Source organism: Oncorhynchus gorbuscha, linkage group LG07 (genome assembly GCF_021184085.1).
Source record: "Oncorhynchus gorbuscha isolate QuinsamMale2020 ecotype Even-year linkage group LG07, OgorEven_v1.0, whole genome shotgun sequence".
Lineage (NCBI taxonomy): Eukaryota > Metazoa > Chordata > Actinopteri > Salmoniformes > Salmonidae > Oncorhynchus > Oncorhynchus gorbuscha.
Window position 1 is genome coordinate 62,854,318 of NC_060179.1, and position 19,114 is coordinate 62,873,431.

The 19,114-nt window shown below is 44.3% G+C and overlaps 1 protein-coding gene across 1 annotated transcript; it reads left to right on the forward strand.

Annotated features, from left to right (window-relative positions):
* The first annotated feature begins 1,855 nt into the window (after positions 1-1,855).
* LOC124040196 (disks large-associated protein 5-like) lies at positions 1,856-14,379 on the forward strand. Its single transcript, XM_046357135.1, is given in 17 exon segments — positions 1,856-2,008; positions 2,250-2,494; positions 2,739-2,914; positions 6,400-6,471; positions 6,657-6,696; positions 6,816-6,863; positions 7,005-7,163; positions 7,293-7,581; positions 7,796-7,963; positions 8,074-8,162; positions 8,272-8,432; positions 9,385-9,748; positions 9,958-10,445; positions 10,448-10,912; positions 13,308-13,485; positions 13,636-13,679; positions 13,864-14,379. Coding segments are annotated over 16 exon segments (3,099 nt in total). The 5' UTR covers positions 1,856-2,008; positions 2,250-2,253; the 3' UTR covers positions 13,981-14,379.
* Positions 14,380-19,114: the final 4,735 nt, after the last annotated feature.

Here is a 19,114-nt window from a genome sequence, read left to right on the forward strand (position 1 = left end):
ACTGTAAACAACAGTCTAAAAAGGTCTAGAACGAACTGAGATGTACTTTAGGATCAGCCTCTAACAGAACGAGAAAACAGCAAACCTTGATCATCTGCTTTTGTACTTTCTAAATTTCCCCTGTAGGGACTGTCACATAACAAGGCATTGTTGCTGGTTACCCAGAATTTCCAAGTGTCCCTTGTTGTAGGCTCCTTCTAGACTGCTCTGGAATTAAGTTTCCCCTAGGAACTGATCTAGGATCAGCTTCTCCAATCCTATCTAACCTTAACCATTGTTGAGGAAAATGCTAAATTGACTTAAGATCAGCGTCTAGCGGCAACTTCATTCACCCTTCTCCGTCTGGCCTAGATCTTGCCACAAGTAGGTCCCAAACTAATACAGGGTCAGATATTTTTTCATAGGGTGGTGCATAATTGGCCCAGTCATTGTAAATAAGAATTTGTTCTTAACTGACTTGCCTGGTTAAATAAAAGTATATTTAAAAAATGTCAAATCTGACTGGTGCAACTTCTGCCATGGTGCCATAAAGGCCCTTGGCTCATAAATTAAGTGCAGTCTTTTTCACCGGGGAGATATGGTCTGTCTCATGGGTGCAGTGCTGCCAACTTAGCGGCTTTGTCGCTATATTTAGCGAGTATTCGGACCCCTCTCGCGACACATTTTCAATAAAGTGACTAACGACAAATCTAGTGACTTTTTCTGGTGTTATTGGAGACTGACGTGAAAGCACGTATCATTCTTACTCTTCTCAACGAGCAGCAGGTGCTTCCGTTCACTTAGCAGTCCCTCCCAGCTGCAGTCAGAGCAGGAGATGTTCACCCCTCTGTGTCAGACTGCAAATCAATCACACATATGCACCGCTGACTGACCCCTAAGGCTTACATTTAAAAAACAATTAACCTGAATTACGGCCAGACTAGTTACTATAATTTTCTCACATTGCCCATTGACAGTTTTTTCTATTGTCTCTTTTTGGTCCTTTTAAACTTAATGTAGATTGTATACAATTTTTTTATTTTATAGTTAAAAATGTTAATGTTTTACTGTGACTTGTAGGCTCCTAAGTGGACAAGAAAGTTAAAAACAAAAACAAATTAAGAAAACGAAACAAAAAAAACCATAAGATTAAAAACGAAGTAACTCCGCCAAAGTGTCTCTTTTGGGTCACTTTTGCCAGTCCCAAGCCCGGATATGGGAGGGTTGGAATTGTGACATAAAAAAGAATCTACAGAAGAAAGTTCACTTGTAGTTCTAAACATATTTAGGGTATTTTTTACTAACTTTTTGTCTCTCCCACGACGTTATTCCTATCTCCTACAGCTCCATCACAGGTAGCCTAGTGGTTAGAGCATTGGACTAATAACTGAAAGATTGCAAGATCGAATCCCAGAGCCGACAAGGTAAAAATCTGTACTTCTGCCCCTGAACAAGGCAGTTAACCCACTGTTTGCCAAATTAAAAAACATGCACATTGTCAATTATGCGATTACGTCATTTGGCGACATTTCCTTACTGAGGAGTTTGGCAACACTGCATGGGTGTGCTGTGCTTTGAGAGTAGGCTAGGATATCACATTACAAGGTGAATTTTGAAATGAGCTAAGTGGAGAGATGAGTGTGAGAAACAGTCAAATTCCATAGGACTAGGACATATAATAACCTTTATTTGAAGTACATTAAATGAGAATAATAACCCGCCAAGGTACTTACAGTTGTATATTTTTTATGTTTGTTTTCTTCGCCTACAAATCAATGAACACACATTTCATAGCACAGAAGAACAACTTCGAAATCTCTAGCCTATCAGCGCGACGCTCCTGACCGGAAATATATAATCAGCCAATCCGCTTTGAACGGCAGAATTTTCAAAACTGACCCGCCATGTTGTTGTTATTTTTAGTTCTAACTTGGAAGTCGTTTATCCGAGTACTTCCATCCATAAAGGTTGCTCGATAGTTGGACTGTTTGAACTTGGATATCACCAATAATAATTACATTTTAAACAGGTAAGAGTACACATTGATAAAATCCTATGTTGATTAATATATTTCTTAACTAGGTAGAGCATATTAAGCGTCAGTGACTACCGTGACTGCTACTAGTAGGATAGCCAGCTAGTTTTTTTGGCTCATCGTTTGCTAACTAACGTTTTCTAAATATACAACCACACGATAATCAATATGTATTTGTCTGTAACAGTGTGTTAATAACTAGTATTTTAATGCATTGTATGTATATTTGTCACAGGATCATGGACTCAATGGAAGCTCGTTTCGGCCACATGCGTCAGCGTGACACCAGTGTGGACATGCTGCGGGTGAAGATGTCTCGGAGACGGTCGCAGTCCCAAAAGGAGAACCGAGACAAGGCCCTGAACAGCCGCAGACAGCTTGACAAACTCCCCGAACTGGAATGCTCTCAACTGGACATGTCTGTTGCTGAACATGTGTCAGTAATTCAGGAAAAAGCACCGAATGCAAAACAAGTGAAAAGTGAGTTTGTGTGCTTTTGTTGTGCATTCGTGGATCACTTATTTAGCTACCTAACAGTATTCTCTAGGTAACGTTACTGTAGTCAGGTTAGCTGGCTTGAATATTTTCTAATCTGAAACTGGTGTCAAAAAAAATGTGCCTGAGCCAACTTCGCCCTCATGCCTCTTCATCCTCCACGCCCACTAATATTATGTAATCCCACACTGATCTATTTTCTCTCCAACTCCCTCATTCTATTTCTCAGACACTGCAGTGGAGGAGCGAATTAAAAAGCTTGCACGCTACAAAGAGAAGAAGGAGCTTGTGAAGGAGAAAGAGAAGAGGGCAAGGGAGAAGAAGGGGGTGTTTAAAGTTGGGCTCTACCGGCCCCAGCCCCTGGCCCCTCTACCCCAGGCCCCAGCTGCCACGACCAAAGCCATGGTGAGGGGGCACAGCTTAACACAGAGTCTGTATACTGCTGACATATCTATACATAGTATATCCATCGTCCTTTGGAGTCATCGTTCAATCGTTGAGTTGATGATGTACTTGACTCATCACCAGAGGGTGAACTTGATGTGCTCAAAACTCATAGGCATATAAGACAGTGGCGGTCGGTGCCGTTTTAAGTTGAGGGATGGCAAAATATATTTTTTTATACACTTGGCCTTATTTCTATTACATCATATTTGCTGACTGTCGTTCATCTTTCATTCACCCAGCTCAATGTAAAATTGATAGGTTTAGGCTACAACCTGATAATACAATTTTCCATATACCCATCATGAGGTTGCTACAGCAGGTCGGGAGAAAATTGAGTAATCCAGGCTGTGACACATTCTATACCTCCTTACACGTGTGCCTGTATCTAGCTGATTTGGGGTGTAATCATTAGTCCAACAGTTGCAAAAGAGTTTCTATTGGACAAATTCAGGTATGTTTATCCCTGTTTTGTTCTGTTTGCTTCCTTTAAGAAACGTTTTCAAGCAGAATTGGCGCAATGAATACACTCCTGATCACAGTTCACTTTCATAGCAGCCACATACAAACAGCATAATAATTTTCTCATTGTCTAATTCCTTTGGCAGCTATACGCTTTCCTCTCACCTTTTCCCTTTGCTTGTGGACTTCAGTGCACAATACAACAGCTGCCTATGACCAGGTCGAAAAAACCTTTCCATACCATAACCGCTACACACAGCTTACATCTTTGTCCCCTAATGTCAGTCAACACAATTATGCTAGAACTAACGTGTTAATAAACCCGCTACAATCGTGCAGTTTAGCAGTTACACCTGCAGGCCACGATGGCAATAAATTAATAAAACCAAAAGCTTACTTTGACTTGGAAGAGTTAGTGTTGGATATCCAGCCCGTAAACATAGCATCCATCTCTGTTTGAGTAGGCTAAACTAGCTAGCCGCATTTGCAAGCTAGGTAACATTTGCTAGCTCGGTAAGTGAAAGTGGAGAAAAAAAACGCAATTACTTATATTAGTGCCTTCAAAAGTATTCACCCCCTTGGCGTTTTTTGTATTTTGTCGCATTACAACGAGTAATATAAATAGTTTTTTTTGGGGGGGGGGGGTTTCATGTAATGGACATGCACAAAATAGTAAAATGAAAAAAATAACTTGTTTAAAAAAAATGTAAACTGAAAAGTGGTGGGTGCATTTGTATTCACCCCCTTCGCTATGAAGCCCCTACATTTGTATTTATTTCACCTTTTATTTAACCAGGTAGCAAATGAAGTGAGAAGGGAGGTAAAGGCAAAAAAAGGCCATGGTGGCAAAGTAAATACAAAATAGCAAGTAAAACACTGGAATGGTAGATTTGCAGTGGAAGAATGTGGGATTAGAGTTGTGCAACTCCTTCAGGGTTATCTTTGTTGCGCCTCTTGTGGGCGGCCCTCTCTTGGCAGGTTTGTTGTGGTGCCATATTATTTCCATTTTTTAATAATGGATTTAATGGTGCTCCGTGGGCTGTTTTTTTTTTTATAACCCAACCCTGATCTGTACTCCACAACTTTGTCCCTGACCTGTTTGGAGAGCTCCATGGTCTTCATAGTGCCCCTTGCTCAGTGGTGTTCCAGACTCGGGGCCTTTCAGAACAGACACACATACTGAGATCATGTGACAGATTGCACACAGGTGGCATTTTTAAAACTAATTATGTGACTTCTGAAGATAATTGGTTGCACCAGATCTTATTTGTAGCACACGCTCCAGCAGGTATATTTCACTGGTCAGCCCCAAGCCAACACTTACTTTGGCCGCCTTTCCTTCCAGTTCTCTGCTGCCAATGACTGGAATGAATTGCAAAAATCATTTAAGCTGGAGACTTATCTCCCTCTCTAACTTTAAGCATCAGCTGTCAGAGCAGCTTACCGATCACTGTACCTGTAAATGGCACAACCAACTACATCCCAATATTGTTATTTATCTTCTTGCTCTTTTTCACCCCAGTATCTCTACTTGCACATATATCACTCCAGTGTTAATGCAAAATTGTAATTATTTCACCTCTGTGGTGTATTTATTGCCTTAACTCCCTAATCTTCTACATTTGCACACATTGTACAATGTTAGAGGTTTTCTATTGTCTTATAGCCTGTACGTTTGTTTGTGTAACTCTTGTTGTTTTTGTCGCACTGCTTTGCTTTATGAGAACTTGTTCTCAACTAGCCTACCTGGGCGGAAATTAAAACATGTTTTGAAGATTGCTGTACACCAGCGGAACCTATCCAACTTGAAGTTTTGACTCTGGGGGGATGAATAGTTATGCATGCTCAAGGTTCCTGTTTTTTTGTTTCACAAGAAAAGTAGGCATGTCGTGTAAATCAAATGATACAGCACCCCCCCCCAAAAAAATATATATATTTTAATTCCAGCGTGTAAGGCAACAAAATAGTAAAAATGCCAAGGAGGTGAATACTTTCGCATGCCAATGGATCTCTCTCTCTCTGTCTGTCTGTCTGTCTGTCTGTCTGTCTGTCTGTCTGTCTGTCTGTCTGTCTGTCTGTCTATAGTTTATGCTTTCAGTAGTAGATTCATTCTTTGATTGCGTCGACATATCAGTTCATACTGCAAGAGCTCTGATAGGTTGGAGGACGTCCTCCGGAAGTTGTCATAATTACTGTGGAAGGGGGTGAGAACCATGAGCCTCCTAGGTTTTGTATTTAAGTCAATGTAACCAGAGGAGGGTGGAAACTAACTGTCCTCCGGCTACACCATGGTGTTAAGGCTGCTGTAGATCTTTGTTGCAAAACTGTGTTTTAATCAATTATTTGGTGACGTGACTATATTTAGTATAGTTTTATCTATAGTTTCACTATTTTTATGAAAGTCCCCTTTCTCCTCTGAGGAGCCTCCACTGATATAAGAACAGAACTGGTGTTCTTAAGCCACGTTTATACCTGGTGCGAACATGCGTCCTTTGTCCCGATTGTGTCCACATCCTGATAGTGCCCATATTTGTAGACTGGTGTAGACGATCAAAAGACTCATTGTGGTCTGATTTTGATCAGATCTTTCTGACCACCACCGGAGGTAGTCGGGCACGTATTGTCGGTGTATCTCAAGTGTAGAGTAATCTGGACAGTGACCCCATATAAATCTTCATTATCCTACCTTCAATCATTGACAGTTGGCACAATTGACTTATGACAGCAATATGTTTTAAAATAAATATTATTTTTGAAAGAATACCTGTCGCATTTGCATACAGGGAGGGACCAGGAAATCTGGTCACAATGTGGACACAGTGGCTGGTTGAGACATACTACCATGTGTAAACATATTTGAAAATGTGGTAACAATCCGATTGTGGACAAGACTAGGAAAAAGGATGCCAGTTAGCACCAGGTATAAGCAAGGATTTAGTGGTGTTACGTTGTCATAACGTGGCCTTGCCTTTTCCTCCTACCAGGCAACAACGACAGTGGTCCTGCCCCAATCCACCAGAGTGACACGCTCAACCATGAGGCAGCAGGCCCCCAAGGTGATTATTATTATTTTTTCAAGTATAAAAAAAAAAAAATTGCACTACCAAGTCTGCATTTTGTTCTGTACACATAGTGTATATAAGATGTTCTATTAGATGATTTAGTCGTTAACTATAATGGCAGCTTTTTGGAATAACCATATAATTGATAGTGCTGTATTTTCTCTGTTCCATTGACCTAGGCACCACAGACTATTGACACTGTCCCTGCTTCAAGAAAAGGTTGGTGTTTGTTGTTGTTTGAAAAACAATTTTCCACCCTGTGTAATCATTGGTGTGCTTAGTTCAACACCTGTATGTACTGACTGCTAACCCCTTAACTTGACCTGGTTCTGTCTTAGTTGAACCAGCTGTGGTCAGGTCAACCAGGAGAACCAAGATCACTTTAGGTAACACTCGTAACCATGACAAAAATATTGTCAGCTGTTCTATACATTACGCCTCAAAACCTTTTTGTTTAGCCAATTATTTAACCCCAATAAACATATCCTTGACTTGTAAGTAACTGTTCTTTTTCCACTTTGCTGCAGTTGAACCAGTTGTCAGAGCCCCATCCACAAGGTCAGCTAACAGGCCTCTTGTCTCTGTGGCCCCGGTGGCAAAGGACAAACCTGCTGCAGCTCCCAAGACCAGATCAAATGCCAAGCAGTCTGCATCACCACCTGTTGGCAGAGGGAGGAACACCAGGGGTGAGCTTCAGCAGCTGACATCCCACGCTTCATATGCATTATTCCTCTACAGCATTTTATGTGGTTTCCCCCATTTTATTTCTGCATTAAAAAAAGAAAGAAAAAAGTACATTTTGACATTCTCTTTAGGCAATACTGAAAGCAATAAGCAAGCTGCTGTAAAAGTGAAAAAGCCAGTGGAGGAGCCCAGGGCTGCCAGTCCGCCACCCCCCAGTGTAAAGGAGGAGAAGATGGTAGAAGACCCTTCCCCTGCTGATCCAGAACCTGTCCCAGCCCAGACCTCCTCCCTCCCCCCTCCAGCCCCTACCCCGTCCTCCTTCGCTCCTCGGGGCTTTGTGTTCCAGGCCCCAGCAGGCCTGTCCACCTTCAAGCCCACCCCTCTCACCCCCCGCTCTGCAGACTCCTTCTTCAAACCCAGGTAACACATTGTGGGTTTCTGATCAGTCTGTATTCCTCTGACATATTTTAGATTCCCTTGTTGATTAGGTGCATTACAGATCCGTTTTTTCTGCTAGAGTATGAAAATCTGGTTGATATACTGTTACTGCTTCTTAAAATATGACTAGCTGTCATTTCTTACTGAAAACATATTGTCATTTTCTATGTTTAAATCTTCATCCTCCTCTCTGCAGTGTCCCTGCCTTTGTACTACCACCTGTGCCACTCTGGCTCTCTGACTTGGTGCCCAAAATGGAGCTCAGTGCTCCCTCTCCTGCCAAGTCCCCTGTTCAATCCCCGCCTTCTCCTACTCTGGCCCCTCAGTGTCCCCAGGAACCAGAGCATGATGTGCCCTACTTTAGGTGAGGGTTACATTTTAGCTGACAAACTTATCATGCATATTATATGAAACCAAGTCAACAGCGAAGTTCCTGACCTAGACAAGTGTTATGTCTGTCTGTGTGTCTGTCAGGTTGGTGGTGGTCAGTGAGACTGAGAGACTGACAGCATTTTGTCAGCAGTGGGAGCCCAGGGTGGATGATGCCTCTATCCCTGAAGAGAGTGAGTGACTTGACGTGTTTTAACCATCTTAAGTGGTCGATTTGGATTTCTATTAGCGAAATGCATCCTACAACATTTCCTCAATGTTTATATCCATCCCTTTGTGAAGTGCGGGACCGTATGCGTACTGCGGTGGGGCAGGCCAGGCTGCTGATGAAGGAGAGGTTTGGTCAGTTCTCTGGCCTGGTGGATGACTGTGAGCTTGGCAGAGGAGAGAAGATCACCACATGCACTGACTTGCAAGGCTTCTGGGACATGGTCTACTACCAGGTGGGTTAGTGACTAGAAGGACATGGTCTACTACCAGGTGGGTTAGTGACTAGAAGGACATGGTCTACTACCAGGTGGGTTAGTGACTAGGAGGACATGGTCTACTGCCAAGTGGGTTAGTGACTAGGAGGACATGGTTTACTGCCAAGTGGGTTAGTGACTAGGAGGACATGGTCTACTACCAGGTGGGTTAGTGACTAGGAGGACATGGTCTACTGCCAAGTGGGTTAGTGACTAGGAGGACATGGTTTACTGCCAAGTGGGTTAGTGACTAGGAGGACATGGTCTACTACCAGGTGGGTTAGTGACTAGGAGGACATGGTCTACTACCAGGTGGGTTAGTGACTAGGAGGACATGGTCTACTGCCAAGTGGGTTAGTGACTAGGAGGACATGGTCTACTGCCAAGTGGGTTAGTGACTAGGAGGACATGGTCTACTGCCAAGTGGGTTAGTGACTAGGAGGACATGGTCTACTGCCAAGTGGGTTAGTGACTAGGAGGACATGGTCTACTACCAGGTGGGTTAGTGACTTAGTGACTAGAGGACATGGTTTACTGCCAAGTGGGTTAGTGACTAGGAGGACATGGTCTACTACCAGGTGGGTTAGTGACTAGGAGGACATGGTCTACTACCAGGTGGGTTAGTGACTAGGAGGACATGGTCTACTGCCAGGTGGGTTAGTGACTAGGAGGACATGGTCTACTGTCAGGTAGTTTAGTATAGTGTAGAATTAGATGAACAGACACGGGTGTTTAGTCTGTTTATGTTTGACTGTTAACACTAAATGTGACTGTTAACACTAAATGTAAGCTATACTAGCTACCTCTAGGAAGAATTACCACCTAGATTGGTACAGCATTTTAAAAGGTAGAACATTTGGAAATGTGGCAAGCTTTCTAAAAAGGCATCCCCTCTTTCTTCACTCACCTTGTTCGACGCTTCCTTTTTCAGGTAGAAGACGTGAACAATAAGTTTGGTGCTCTGAAGGAAGCAGAGTCTAAGGGTTGGCAGGAGGAGAGAAAGCCCCCACCACGACAGAGGAAGGTGGTCAAGAAGCTGGCCTCTGCGCCGGTGGTAAAGCCTGTTGGTGGAGCTGCCGCCAAGTCTCGTCTGGCTGCCATCAAGGCTGCTATTAAGGTCAAGCAGCAGGCTGCAGAGGCAGAGAAGGCAGTCCAGGCTGCAGGGCCAGGCAGTGCTGTGGACGACCCTGCTCCAGCTCCTCAGGACCCCCAGGCAGAGATCTTGGCCCCAGAGTCACCGGTGGTGGTGTTCCAGGGAGGCTTCTTCCAGGTGGAGAGTCCCGCCAAACTCACAGGTGAGAGTCATACCTCTGCTGTTCTTCTCCCATGCCTCCCCTCAACTGCTGTGATGCACAGAGATATGGATGGAGGCAGAGGAAGATGCATAGAATGGCAGGCTGAAAGGACAGAGGGTTTGCGCAGGCCTGGAAGACCGCTGACATCTCCCTCTGTCAGTGTTAGAGTTGTGAATTGACTGACTGCTGTGTTGTCTCTGTCTTTCTAGGCTCTGTGAGGAGATCAACCCGTGTAGCTGCCAGGCCGCCTCAGGCATCTCCCTGCTCTGTCACAAAGTTCTCCACCCCCGTCAGAACCCTCCACTCCAACGCTGCTGCAGCTGCACAACCCTCTACTTTCCCCTGCCTCACCCATTCTGCCTCCACCCTCACCCCTGCTCGCTCCACCCTCACCCCTGCTCGCTCCACCCTCTCCCCTGCCCGTCTGTCTGGTGCCATCTCACTCTGCACCCTGGCCCCCGCCCAGAATAGCCCCACCAGAGTCTCTCTCTACTTCTCACCAGTCAAAGAAGCTTTGCTAGACACCCAGTCAGAGGAAGGCCCCAGCTACCAACCAGAGCTAGTCTCGGTCCAGAATGAAGTCACTCCTGACCAACCAGAGCCCGAGAGCATGCAGGAAGCTTGTGACCAATCGGAGGTTGTCACAGAGCCCACTGTTTGCCATGAGGAGCACATTGAGAGCTCTGAGTCTGAGAAATGAGCCAATCGCCATCCAACACGCAACAGCTGACCAATGACGAAATGCCCCAAGAAGTCTTCAGCCAATCTGTGTTGGCCGCAGAGGAGCCCAACCAATCGGAGCTCCTGGCCATGCCTGAAGTGAGCTGCACTTTGGCTACCCAGTCAATCCTATCCTCTCCCTCACTCCAGGACAGAGAAGAAGATTTAGAGGCTTACGATATCAGCCTACCCATCTCACCAAGGCTTCCCCTCTCTCCTTCACTGCCCCACACTCCCACCTATGGAGCAGAGTTCTCCCCAGTCAGGAGCCCTGCCTTCAGCTTCACCCTCTCCTCCAATCCAGCCAGGCCAAAACCTACCGAGGACAGCCTATCTCCCCTCTCCTCACCCTGCCTGGTGCCCTCCTCTCCTACTGTCCAGGTCTCCCTCAACGTCTCCGCTAATGCCGATGTGACAGTGACTCCCAACAGTTATATCACTGAGGTAAGTTTATTTTGGCAAAGGAGATACGTGTGTGTGTGTGTGTGTATGTATGTATGTATGTATGTATGTATGTATGTATGTATGTATGTATGTATGTATGTATGTATGTATGTATGTATGTATGTATGTATGTATGTATGTATGTATGTATATATGTATGTATATATATATATATAAACACTCAGCAAAAAAATAAACGCCTCTCACTGTCAACTGTGTTTATTTTCAGCGAACTTAACATGTAAAAATATTTGTATGAACGTAACAAGATTCAATAACAGACAAACTGAACAAGTTCAACATACATGTGACTAACAGAAATGGAATAATGTGTCCCTGAACAAAGGGGGGGTCAAAAGTAACAGTCAGTATCTGGTGTGGCCACCAGCTGCATTAAGTACTGCAGTGCATCTCCTTCTCATGAATTGCCAGTACTTGCTGTGAGATGTTACCCCACTCTTCCACCAAGGCACCTGCAAGTTCACGGACAGTTCTGGGGGTGAATGGCCCCATCCCTCACCCTCCGATCCAACAGGTCCCAGACGTGCTCAATGGGATTGAGATTTGGGCTCATTCGCTGGCCATGGCAGAACACTGGCATTCTGTCTTACAGGAAATCACACACAGAACGAGCAGTATGGCTGGTGGCATTGTCATGCTGGAGGGTCATGTCAGGACGAGCCTGCAGGAAGGGTATCAGATGAGGGAGGAGTTGTTCATCCCTGTAATGCACAGCATTGAGATTGAGCTTGTCGTCATTGCAGGCAGTCTGATGATGCTGTGTCACACCGCCCCAGACCATGACGGATCCTCCACCTCCAAATCAATCCCACTCCAGAGTACAGGCCTCCGTGTAAAGCTCATTCCTTCGGCGATAAACGCGAATCCGACCATCACCCCTGGTGAGACAAAACCGCGACTCGTCAGTGAAGAGCACTTTTTGCCAATCCTGTCTGGTCCAGCAACGGTGGGTTTGTGCCCATGGGTGACATTTATTGCCATGGTCACATCTGCAGTCCTCATTTCTCCTTGCAGCATGCCTAAGGCACATTCACGCAGATGAGCAGGGACCCTGGGCATCTTTCTTTTGGTGTTTTTCAGAGTCAGTAGAAAGGCCTCTTTAGTGTCCTAAGTTTTCTTAACTGTGACCTTTATTGCCTACAGTCTGTAAGCTGTCAGTGTCTTAAGTGTCTTATGGTTCATTCAACAAGCATGGGAAACGGTGATTAAACCCTTCACAATGAAGATCTGTGAAGTTATTTGGATTTTTATGAATTGTCTTTGAAAGACAGGATCCTGAAGAAGGGATGTTTATATATGTGTGTGTACACCCCTTCAAATTAGTGGATTCCGCTATTTCAGCCACAGCTGTTGCTGACCGGAGTATAACATTTATCAAACAGCCATGAAGAATCTCCATAGACAAATATTGGCAGGAGAGCTGAGTGACTTTCAACGTGGCATCGTCATAGGATGCCACCTTTCCAACAAGTCAGTTCGTCAAATTTCTGCCCTATTAGAGCTGCCCTGGTCAACTGTAAGTGCTGTTATTGTGAAGTGGAAATGTCTAAGAGCAACAACAGCTCAACTGCAGTGGTGGGCCACACAAGCTCACAGAACGTGACCACTGAGTGCTAAAGCACGTAATAATAGTCTGTCCTCAGTTGCAACACTCTTTACCGAGTTCCGAACTGCTTCTGGAAGCAACGTCAGCACAAGGAACTGTTCATCGGGAGCGTCATGAAATGGGTTTCCGTGGCCGAGCAGTCGCACAAGACTATGATCATTTTGTGAAATACCAAGAGGGGTATCGCTGTTGGACTCTGGCGCAGTGGAAACGCCTTCTCTGGAGTGATGAATCACGTTTCAACATCTGGCAGTCCGACAGAAGAATCTCGGTTTGGCGGATACCTGGAGAAAACTACCTGCACCAATTTTATATTGGCAACTTTGAAGTTTGGTGTAGGAGGAATAATGTTCTAGGGCTGTTCTTCATGGTTCAGGTTAGGCCCCATAGTTCTAGTGAAGGGAAATCTTAATGCTGACGCATACAACAACATTCTAGATTCTGTGCTGCCAACTTTGTTGAAAACCTTTTGGATTAATTTGGAACGCAGACTGAGCCAGGCGTAATCGCCCAACATCAGTGCCAGACCTTACCATACTCATGCTATTGGCTGAATGGAAGCAAGTCCCCGCAGCAATGCTCCAAAACCAGTGGCAAGCCTTCACTGGAGGCTGTTACAGCAGTGTAGGGGGGAACAACTCCATATTAATGCCCGTAATTAAGGAATGAGATGTTTGAGCAGGTGTCCACATACTTTTGGTCATGTAGTTGAGCTGATCTCTTAATGTATGACTGGCAAGAGGTAATTGTTTTCTCTAAATACACTAGAGTCTTCTGGGGTTGGAGTTTGAGCGCTACCTCCAACCTGTAGCAGGCTGCAGCCTGTCGCCACGGGAGCTGGCTGTTGCTGAGGAGATGCTGTCGCCCATGGCGATAGACGTAGAAATGGAGAGTCCGATGGAACAGTCTGGAGAGCCCACTTGGGAGGAAGCGTCATCTCCCACAGGTAAGTGGTGTGGTGTGTGTGTGTGTGTGTGTGTGTACACCTGGGTTTTGGCACATGGATAGGCTTTGACCTGGATATTTGTATTCCTTATGGGTGATTTGTTTTCTTTTTCAATCAAGTCATTTTTGTATTCCCTCACTCCCCTCACAGCGTTTCCCAGTTTGGCACAAATGTTCACCCCTCGGACCACAAAGGTTAACTTCCTTGTTTTACCCCCTTCTTTCTCACATATAAAGTATGATTTCATTTGTTAGATCACTTTTCACTATGGTGTTCTGAAATACGTCATTTTACTATTAGGCATGCATTCTTCTCAATTCATCAACTGACCCATGCTGTCCCCACTTCATTCTCCTAAATCTTTTCTCTCTCCTCCAGCCAGTTGAGTCGGACATGTTGCTGTTCACCCCTGATCAGATGGACAGAGTGAGACAGTCAATGTGCCCCAGTGACCTCATGTCATTCACACCTCCATCTAGTAGAACGAACAACTGATGAGACCGATTTGCTTTTGCTGTTTTTCCCTCCATTTTGCTCTAGGACTAGTTTTTATTGTCTCAAGAAAATAATTTGTTTATATGTATTGTTACTTTTTTCTAAACTCCTCTAATTGTCAGATAAGTGTTTTTATGTAACTTCAACAGATTTTCAAGACGTTTCCTTAAATTCTTTGTGCTATGTCTACTACACCTTTTTTATTGAAATACCAAAAAGGCTCCAGGTAGTGTTTCCTAACTATTAAGCACACTTTCTATGGTGCCCAGGTGTGTGCAGTAAAAATATAAAAAAATTGAACCAAGAGTTTATATATACCGGTAGCCTAAATTCTTCTATGTTGAATATGCATTCTGAAAAACCTTTTGGGTTGTGTAAATAAAATGTTGATTCTTCTAATTGGCCTTCAACAGACTTCTTTTTTTAAAGGGTTCCTCTCCTTCAAGCACTATTGAAGCAACGCTGCAACGTGTTATATTTTACAGTGAAGGCTGTTTGTCAGTGCCTCTTTCTACAACTATAGCATCTATACCAAACAATGACTGAGTCATGAAACAGTATTTTATTATCAGAAGAATTGTGTGAAATGCATGTTAACGTAGAGGACTTATGATTTGATCTGAAAATGTCTGTTTTTAATCTGGCACTAGCAAACAGGTCTTCAGTCCTATCTCTGATCTGGGTAGTCTATTTCCTCTTAGCCGCTGCAGGCAAGCGACTGTTTGGTGATGACCACAGAGGTGGTGGAGGACACCGTTATCTCAGCCACTGGAGATGGGTTAAGGTCACCATCTGGCCCTTTGCCTTGCTCCTCCCTCCATCTCTCCTCTGCCTCCCACTGATTCCTCAACCCTGAAAAGGACAGTTTTATAATGTATTTATTTGTTGTGGAGTTGCCATGAAGAGCTTGTGTTGGACCAGAGTTTGACATCAGCAGTCATTGTGCACACCAAGGCCAGATTTCCTAGACTAAAAAGCACTTCAAAAGGGTTCTCTGGGTTTTAATCTTGGGACATTTGACTGTCCCTTAGGGTGTGGTTAGGATTCAAACTGGATGAAGGTGCCTCTTCATAATGTCTGTCAGTACCTGGCGTCTTCCTTGGCCTTAGCCAGAGCGATGCAGTGCTAGTGCAGTCTGCGTCAGCCTCTCGTCCTGCACCTCCCTTCTCAGCTCCAGGCTGTACTCTGAGTCCCCTCTGGATCCAGCTCAGTGTCCGCAGGACACTGAGGACAGGAAGTCTTCCCTGCTCTTCAGCTCCTCCTGCTCCACTCCTCTTAAACAGGCTCGGGTTAGCACACAGCAGGAGTGAGATTGGGATGAGCACACCATAGAAAAATGTTATAATTAGAAGATACATCTGTATGAAATGGTATTTCTGAGGCTGAATTCCAAATCACCCTCGCTCCTATATTTGGCATTCACCATTTGCACAAGTGTCCCAAAGCTGAGGGAGTGACAATTGAGGGTGTAGGAGCAAATTAGACCCTACAATAGCACCTTCGACCATGTCAGCAAGGCTGCAGGCTCCAGAGCGACGTATCCCAACAAGCATAGTGATAGGTTTGAAGTTTGTGCAATTTCATACAGAAGAATGGAGGTATGCCTAATTTATATGCCACGTGCATTTAATAAATACAAAAATACACAAATGGAATGCCGCCCAAATTAAATGTTTAACTGTTAGATGTTTATCTTGTAAAATGACAGGGGGATTTGAATTTCATATTATTTGAATGTAGAGCAAATTGCTTAACTCAAGTCATGAGTCCTGAAGTTGATGTGTTTATTGACCCCCCCCCCCACCACTGAAAGTTTCATCACATGACAAAAGGGCCCTCGGAGCGAGTTGCTATGGGTGAAGGGGTGGTTGGGGATGAAACGTGATTTTCAGAGGTCATCAAATTAGTTGTGTAATATACTTGTGTGTAATTTACCTGTGCTGGGGGGATGATCATGGGGAGGGTGATTTGACACTAGCTTCCACTGCTGATAGAGGTGGGGCTACCGTGGTGATCCCTGAGTCCTCCGTGTCTGATGAGTGGGTTGCTGACCCACCACCTGACTCTGAAACACAGGAACACACTTTCAACAATGCCGCAAAGATGTGACCATCTTAAAAATGTAAATTGGGCTATACAGATATGTGGGTACAGTAAAAGAGGACCCCTCAACCGATCTGTGATTTGAGGTTGCCTGCTACATTGAGACTGGGCTCCACCTCTGCAGGTGTAGACAGCTGGAGACTCCTTGGATTTTCCCATCTGGGTAGAAAAAATATTATTGAATGAATAATTTTTGGACATGGGATTGTCTCAATTGCTCGAATTTGCCATGTGAGATTACCTGTAAATGTGGCATTTGACTGAAAGCTGATTATACCAATCAGCTTTCAGTTCAGTTGGACGACTTTACAGTAGGTTCAGCCAGAGGGGAGGGCCGCTGTCTCTTGTCCTCTCCCCAGGGGAAACCCTCCTGGTGTCAGCAAGAGTGCAGCTCTTCAGCTGGTGGTCTGACCATCCCGCTGATCCCTGACCTCTGCACAGCCCAGCAATGCCTCAAAGAACTCCAGGAATGTAATCTAGAATCAGGTCCACCATCATGACCGTTCACTTATTTATTTTTAAAGCGTCTTTGAGATTCTTATTGTAATTAAAATAAATCTATTATGTATTATTAGACCCCTAAACAGCTTCTATCCCCTGGCCATAAGACTGTTAAATGGGTAACAACTACTGTTCCCCACCATACCTACACTGCTGCTAAAATTACAATTGATTATTACTACCACTATGCCGCTGTTTGATTGTTGATTGCCATTAGTACCCATTTATCCTGCTACTGGTCACTATTACCCCTGTTTTTAAGTATATACAGTTGAAGTCGGAAGTTTACATACACCTTAGACAAATACATTTAAACTCAGTTTTTCACAATTCCTGACATTTAATCCGAGGAAACAATCCTTGTTTTAGGTCAGTTAGGATCAGCACTTTATTTTAGGAATGTGAAATGTCAGAATAATAGTAGAGAGAATCATTTGTTTCAGCTTTTATTTCTTTCATCACAGAAAGGCTGACCCATTCCCAGTGGGTCAGAAGTTTACATACACTCAATTAGTATTTGGTAGCACTGCCTTTAAATTGTATAACTTGGGTCAAATGTTTCGGCTATCCTTCCACAAGCTTCCCAGAATAAGTTGTGATGGCCACTCCAATACCTTGACTTTGTTGTCCTTAAGCAATTTTGCCACACCTTTGGAAGTATGCTTGGGGTCATTGTCCATTTGGAAGACCCATTTGCGACCAAGCTTTAACTTCCTGACTGATGTCTTGAGATGTTGCTTCAATATATCCACCAAATTTTCCTCCCTCCCATCTATTGTGTGACGTGCACTAGTCCCTCCTGCAGCATAGCATCCCCACAACATGATGCTGCCACCCTCGTGCTTCACGGTTGGGATGGTGTTATTTGGCTTGCAAGCCTCCCCCTTTTTCCTCCAAACATAACAATGGTCATTATGGCCAAACAGTTCTATTTTTGTTTCATCCGACCAGAGGACATTTCTCCAAAAAGTGCAATCTTTGTCCCCACGTGCAGTTGCAAACCGTAGTTTTGGAGCAGTGGCTTCTTCCCTGCTGAGCGGCCTTTCAGGTTATGTCGATATAGGACTTGATTTACTGTTGAATTTAGATACTTTTGTACCTGTTTCCTCCAGCGTCTTCACAAGTTCCTTTGCTGTTGTTCTGGGATTGATTTGCACTTTTCGCACCAAAGTACGTTCATCTCTAGGAGACAGAACGTGTAAATTATAAGTGAAATAATCTGTAAACAATTGTTGGAAAAATTAATTGTGTCATGCACAAAGTAGATGTCCTAACTGACTTGCCAAAACTATAGTTTGTTCACAAGAAATGTGTGGAGTGGTTGAAAAACGAGTTTTAATGACTCCAACCTAAGTGTATGTAATCTTCTGACTTCAACCGTATTTTCAGAGGGACTTGGTGTGCTTAACGTCCTCAGAACGGGGGAGTGTGTGTTCTTATCCCACTCAGATCAGGGGTGTTTGAACCTTCCAGGCAGAACGCTGGGAACTCTGCCGTGTGGCCGTCCACAAGCTCCCCTTCAAATATGCACCCATTTTTTACAATAAACTTTAACCAGAATGTTCAGGATCTTATTTCCACTCCACATTAACATCTACTCAATTAGACTGATTACTCTATGGAAGTAGGAAGTGTTTTTTCCCCCTTCACCTGTCCATGGTTTTTGTTGTCCTTCCACTATCTTGTGAAGAGCCCGCGGCTGTAGTAGAAGCTGCCCTGGCCATGCCTCAGCCCCTGGACAAAGTCCCCAGTGTACTCATTCCTCAGAGGATACTGAGAGCCAGGCACTCTCCTCAGGAATCATGTGTGGATCCCCTTTCCATGCTTAGAGACAGGAGGATTTATCAGTTTTACGTGAAGTTACACTAACCATGTCTTTCTCAAAGCAAAATAATGGGTTTATTCATCTATCATGTCATGGCAGATGGGGATGATATGGTATTACCTACATGGACCCCATTCTCCCATATCCCTCTGTGCTGCTGACCCAGCTGCAGCCACTTCCTCTTGCCCTCTCCATGTCTCACATTGTTCCTCCACTGGCCCTCATACAAGTTCCCAGAGGGGTACCTTTGGCAGCAGAGAGAACACATGCAAGGTGTACGACACTGATATAATTTAAACATAAGAACACATTTGATGGGAGCTCATTCACATGCGTAACACAGTCTAAACACAAGTTCACCTACCATCGGCCTCCCCATCCCTCTCTGTTACTGTTCACCCAGTCTCTTTCATACCAGGACGTCACTTCCTGGTTATAGTGTATTGCACCCAAATAAAACAAACAAATACTGTAAATTAAGCAACAAACCTGCATTAAAAAACAGTGGAAGAGGTGCAGGTTTATTTGACTTTCTCAAGAATTCAAAAGGATCATACCGTTCTGTGTCTTTTGCCGTGATGCCATTGTGTAATATTGCTGAGGTATTAGCACCTTTGTATGTTCCCACACCATGGCGGATTCCACTGCACACCTCTCCCTCATAACACCTACTGTCCAGCTAGGTGTATTTCCCATGACCCATGG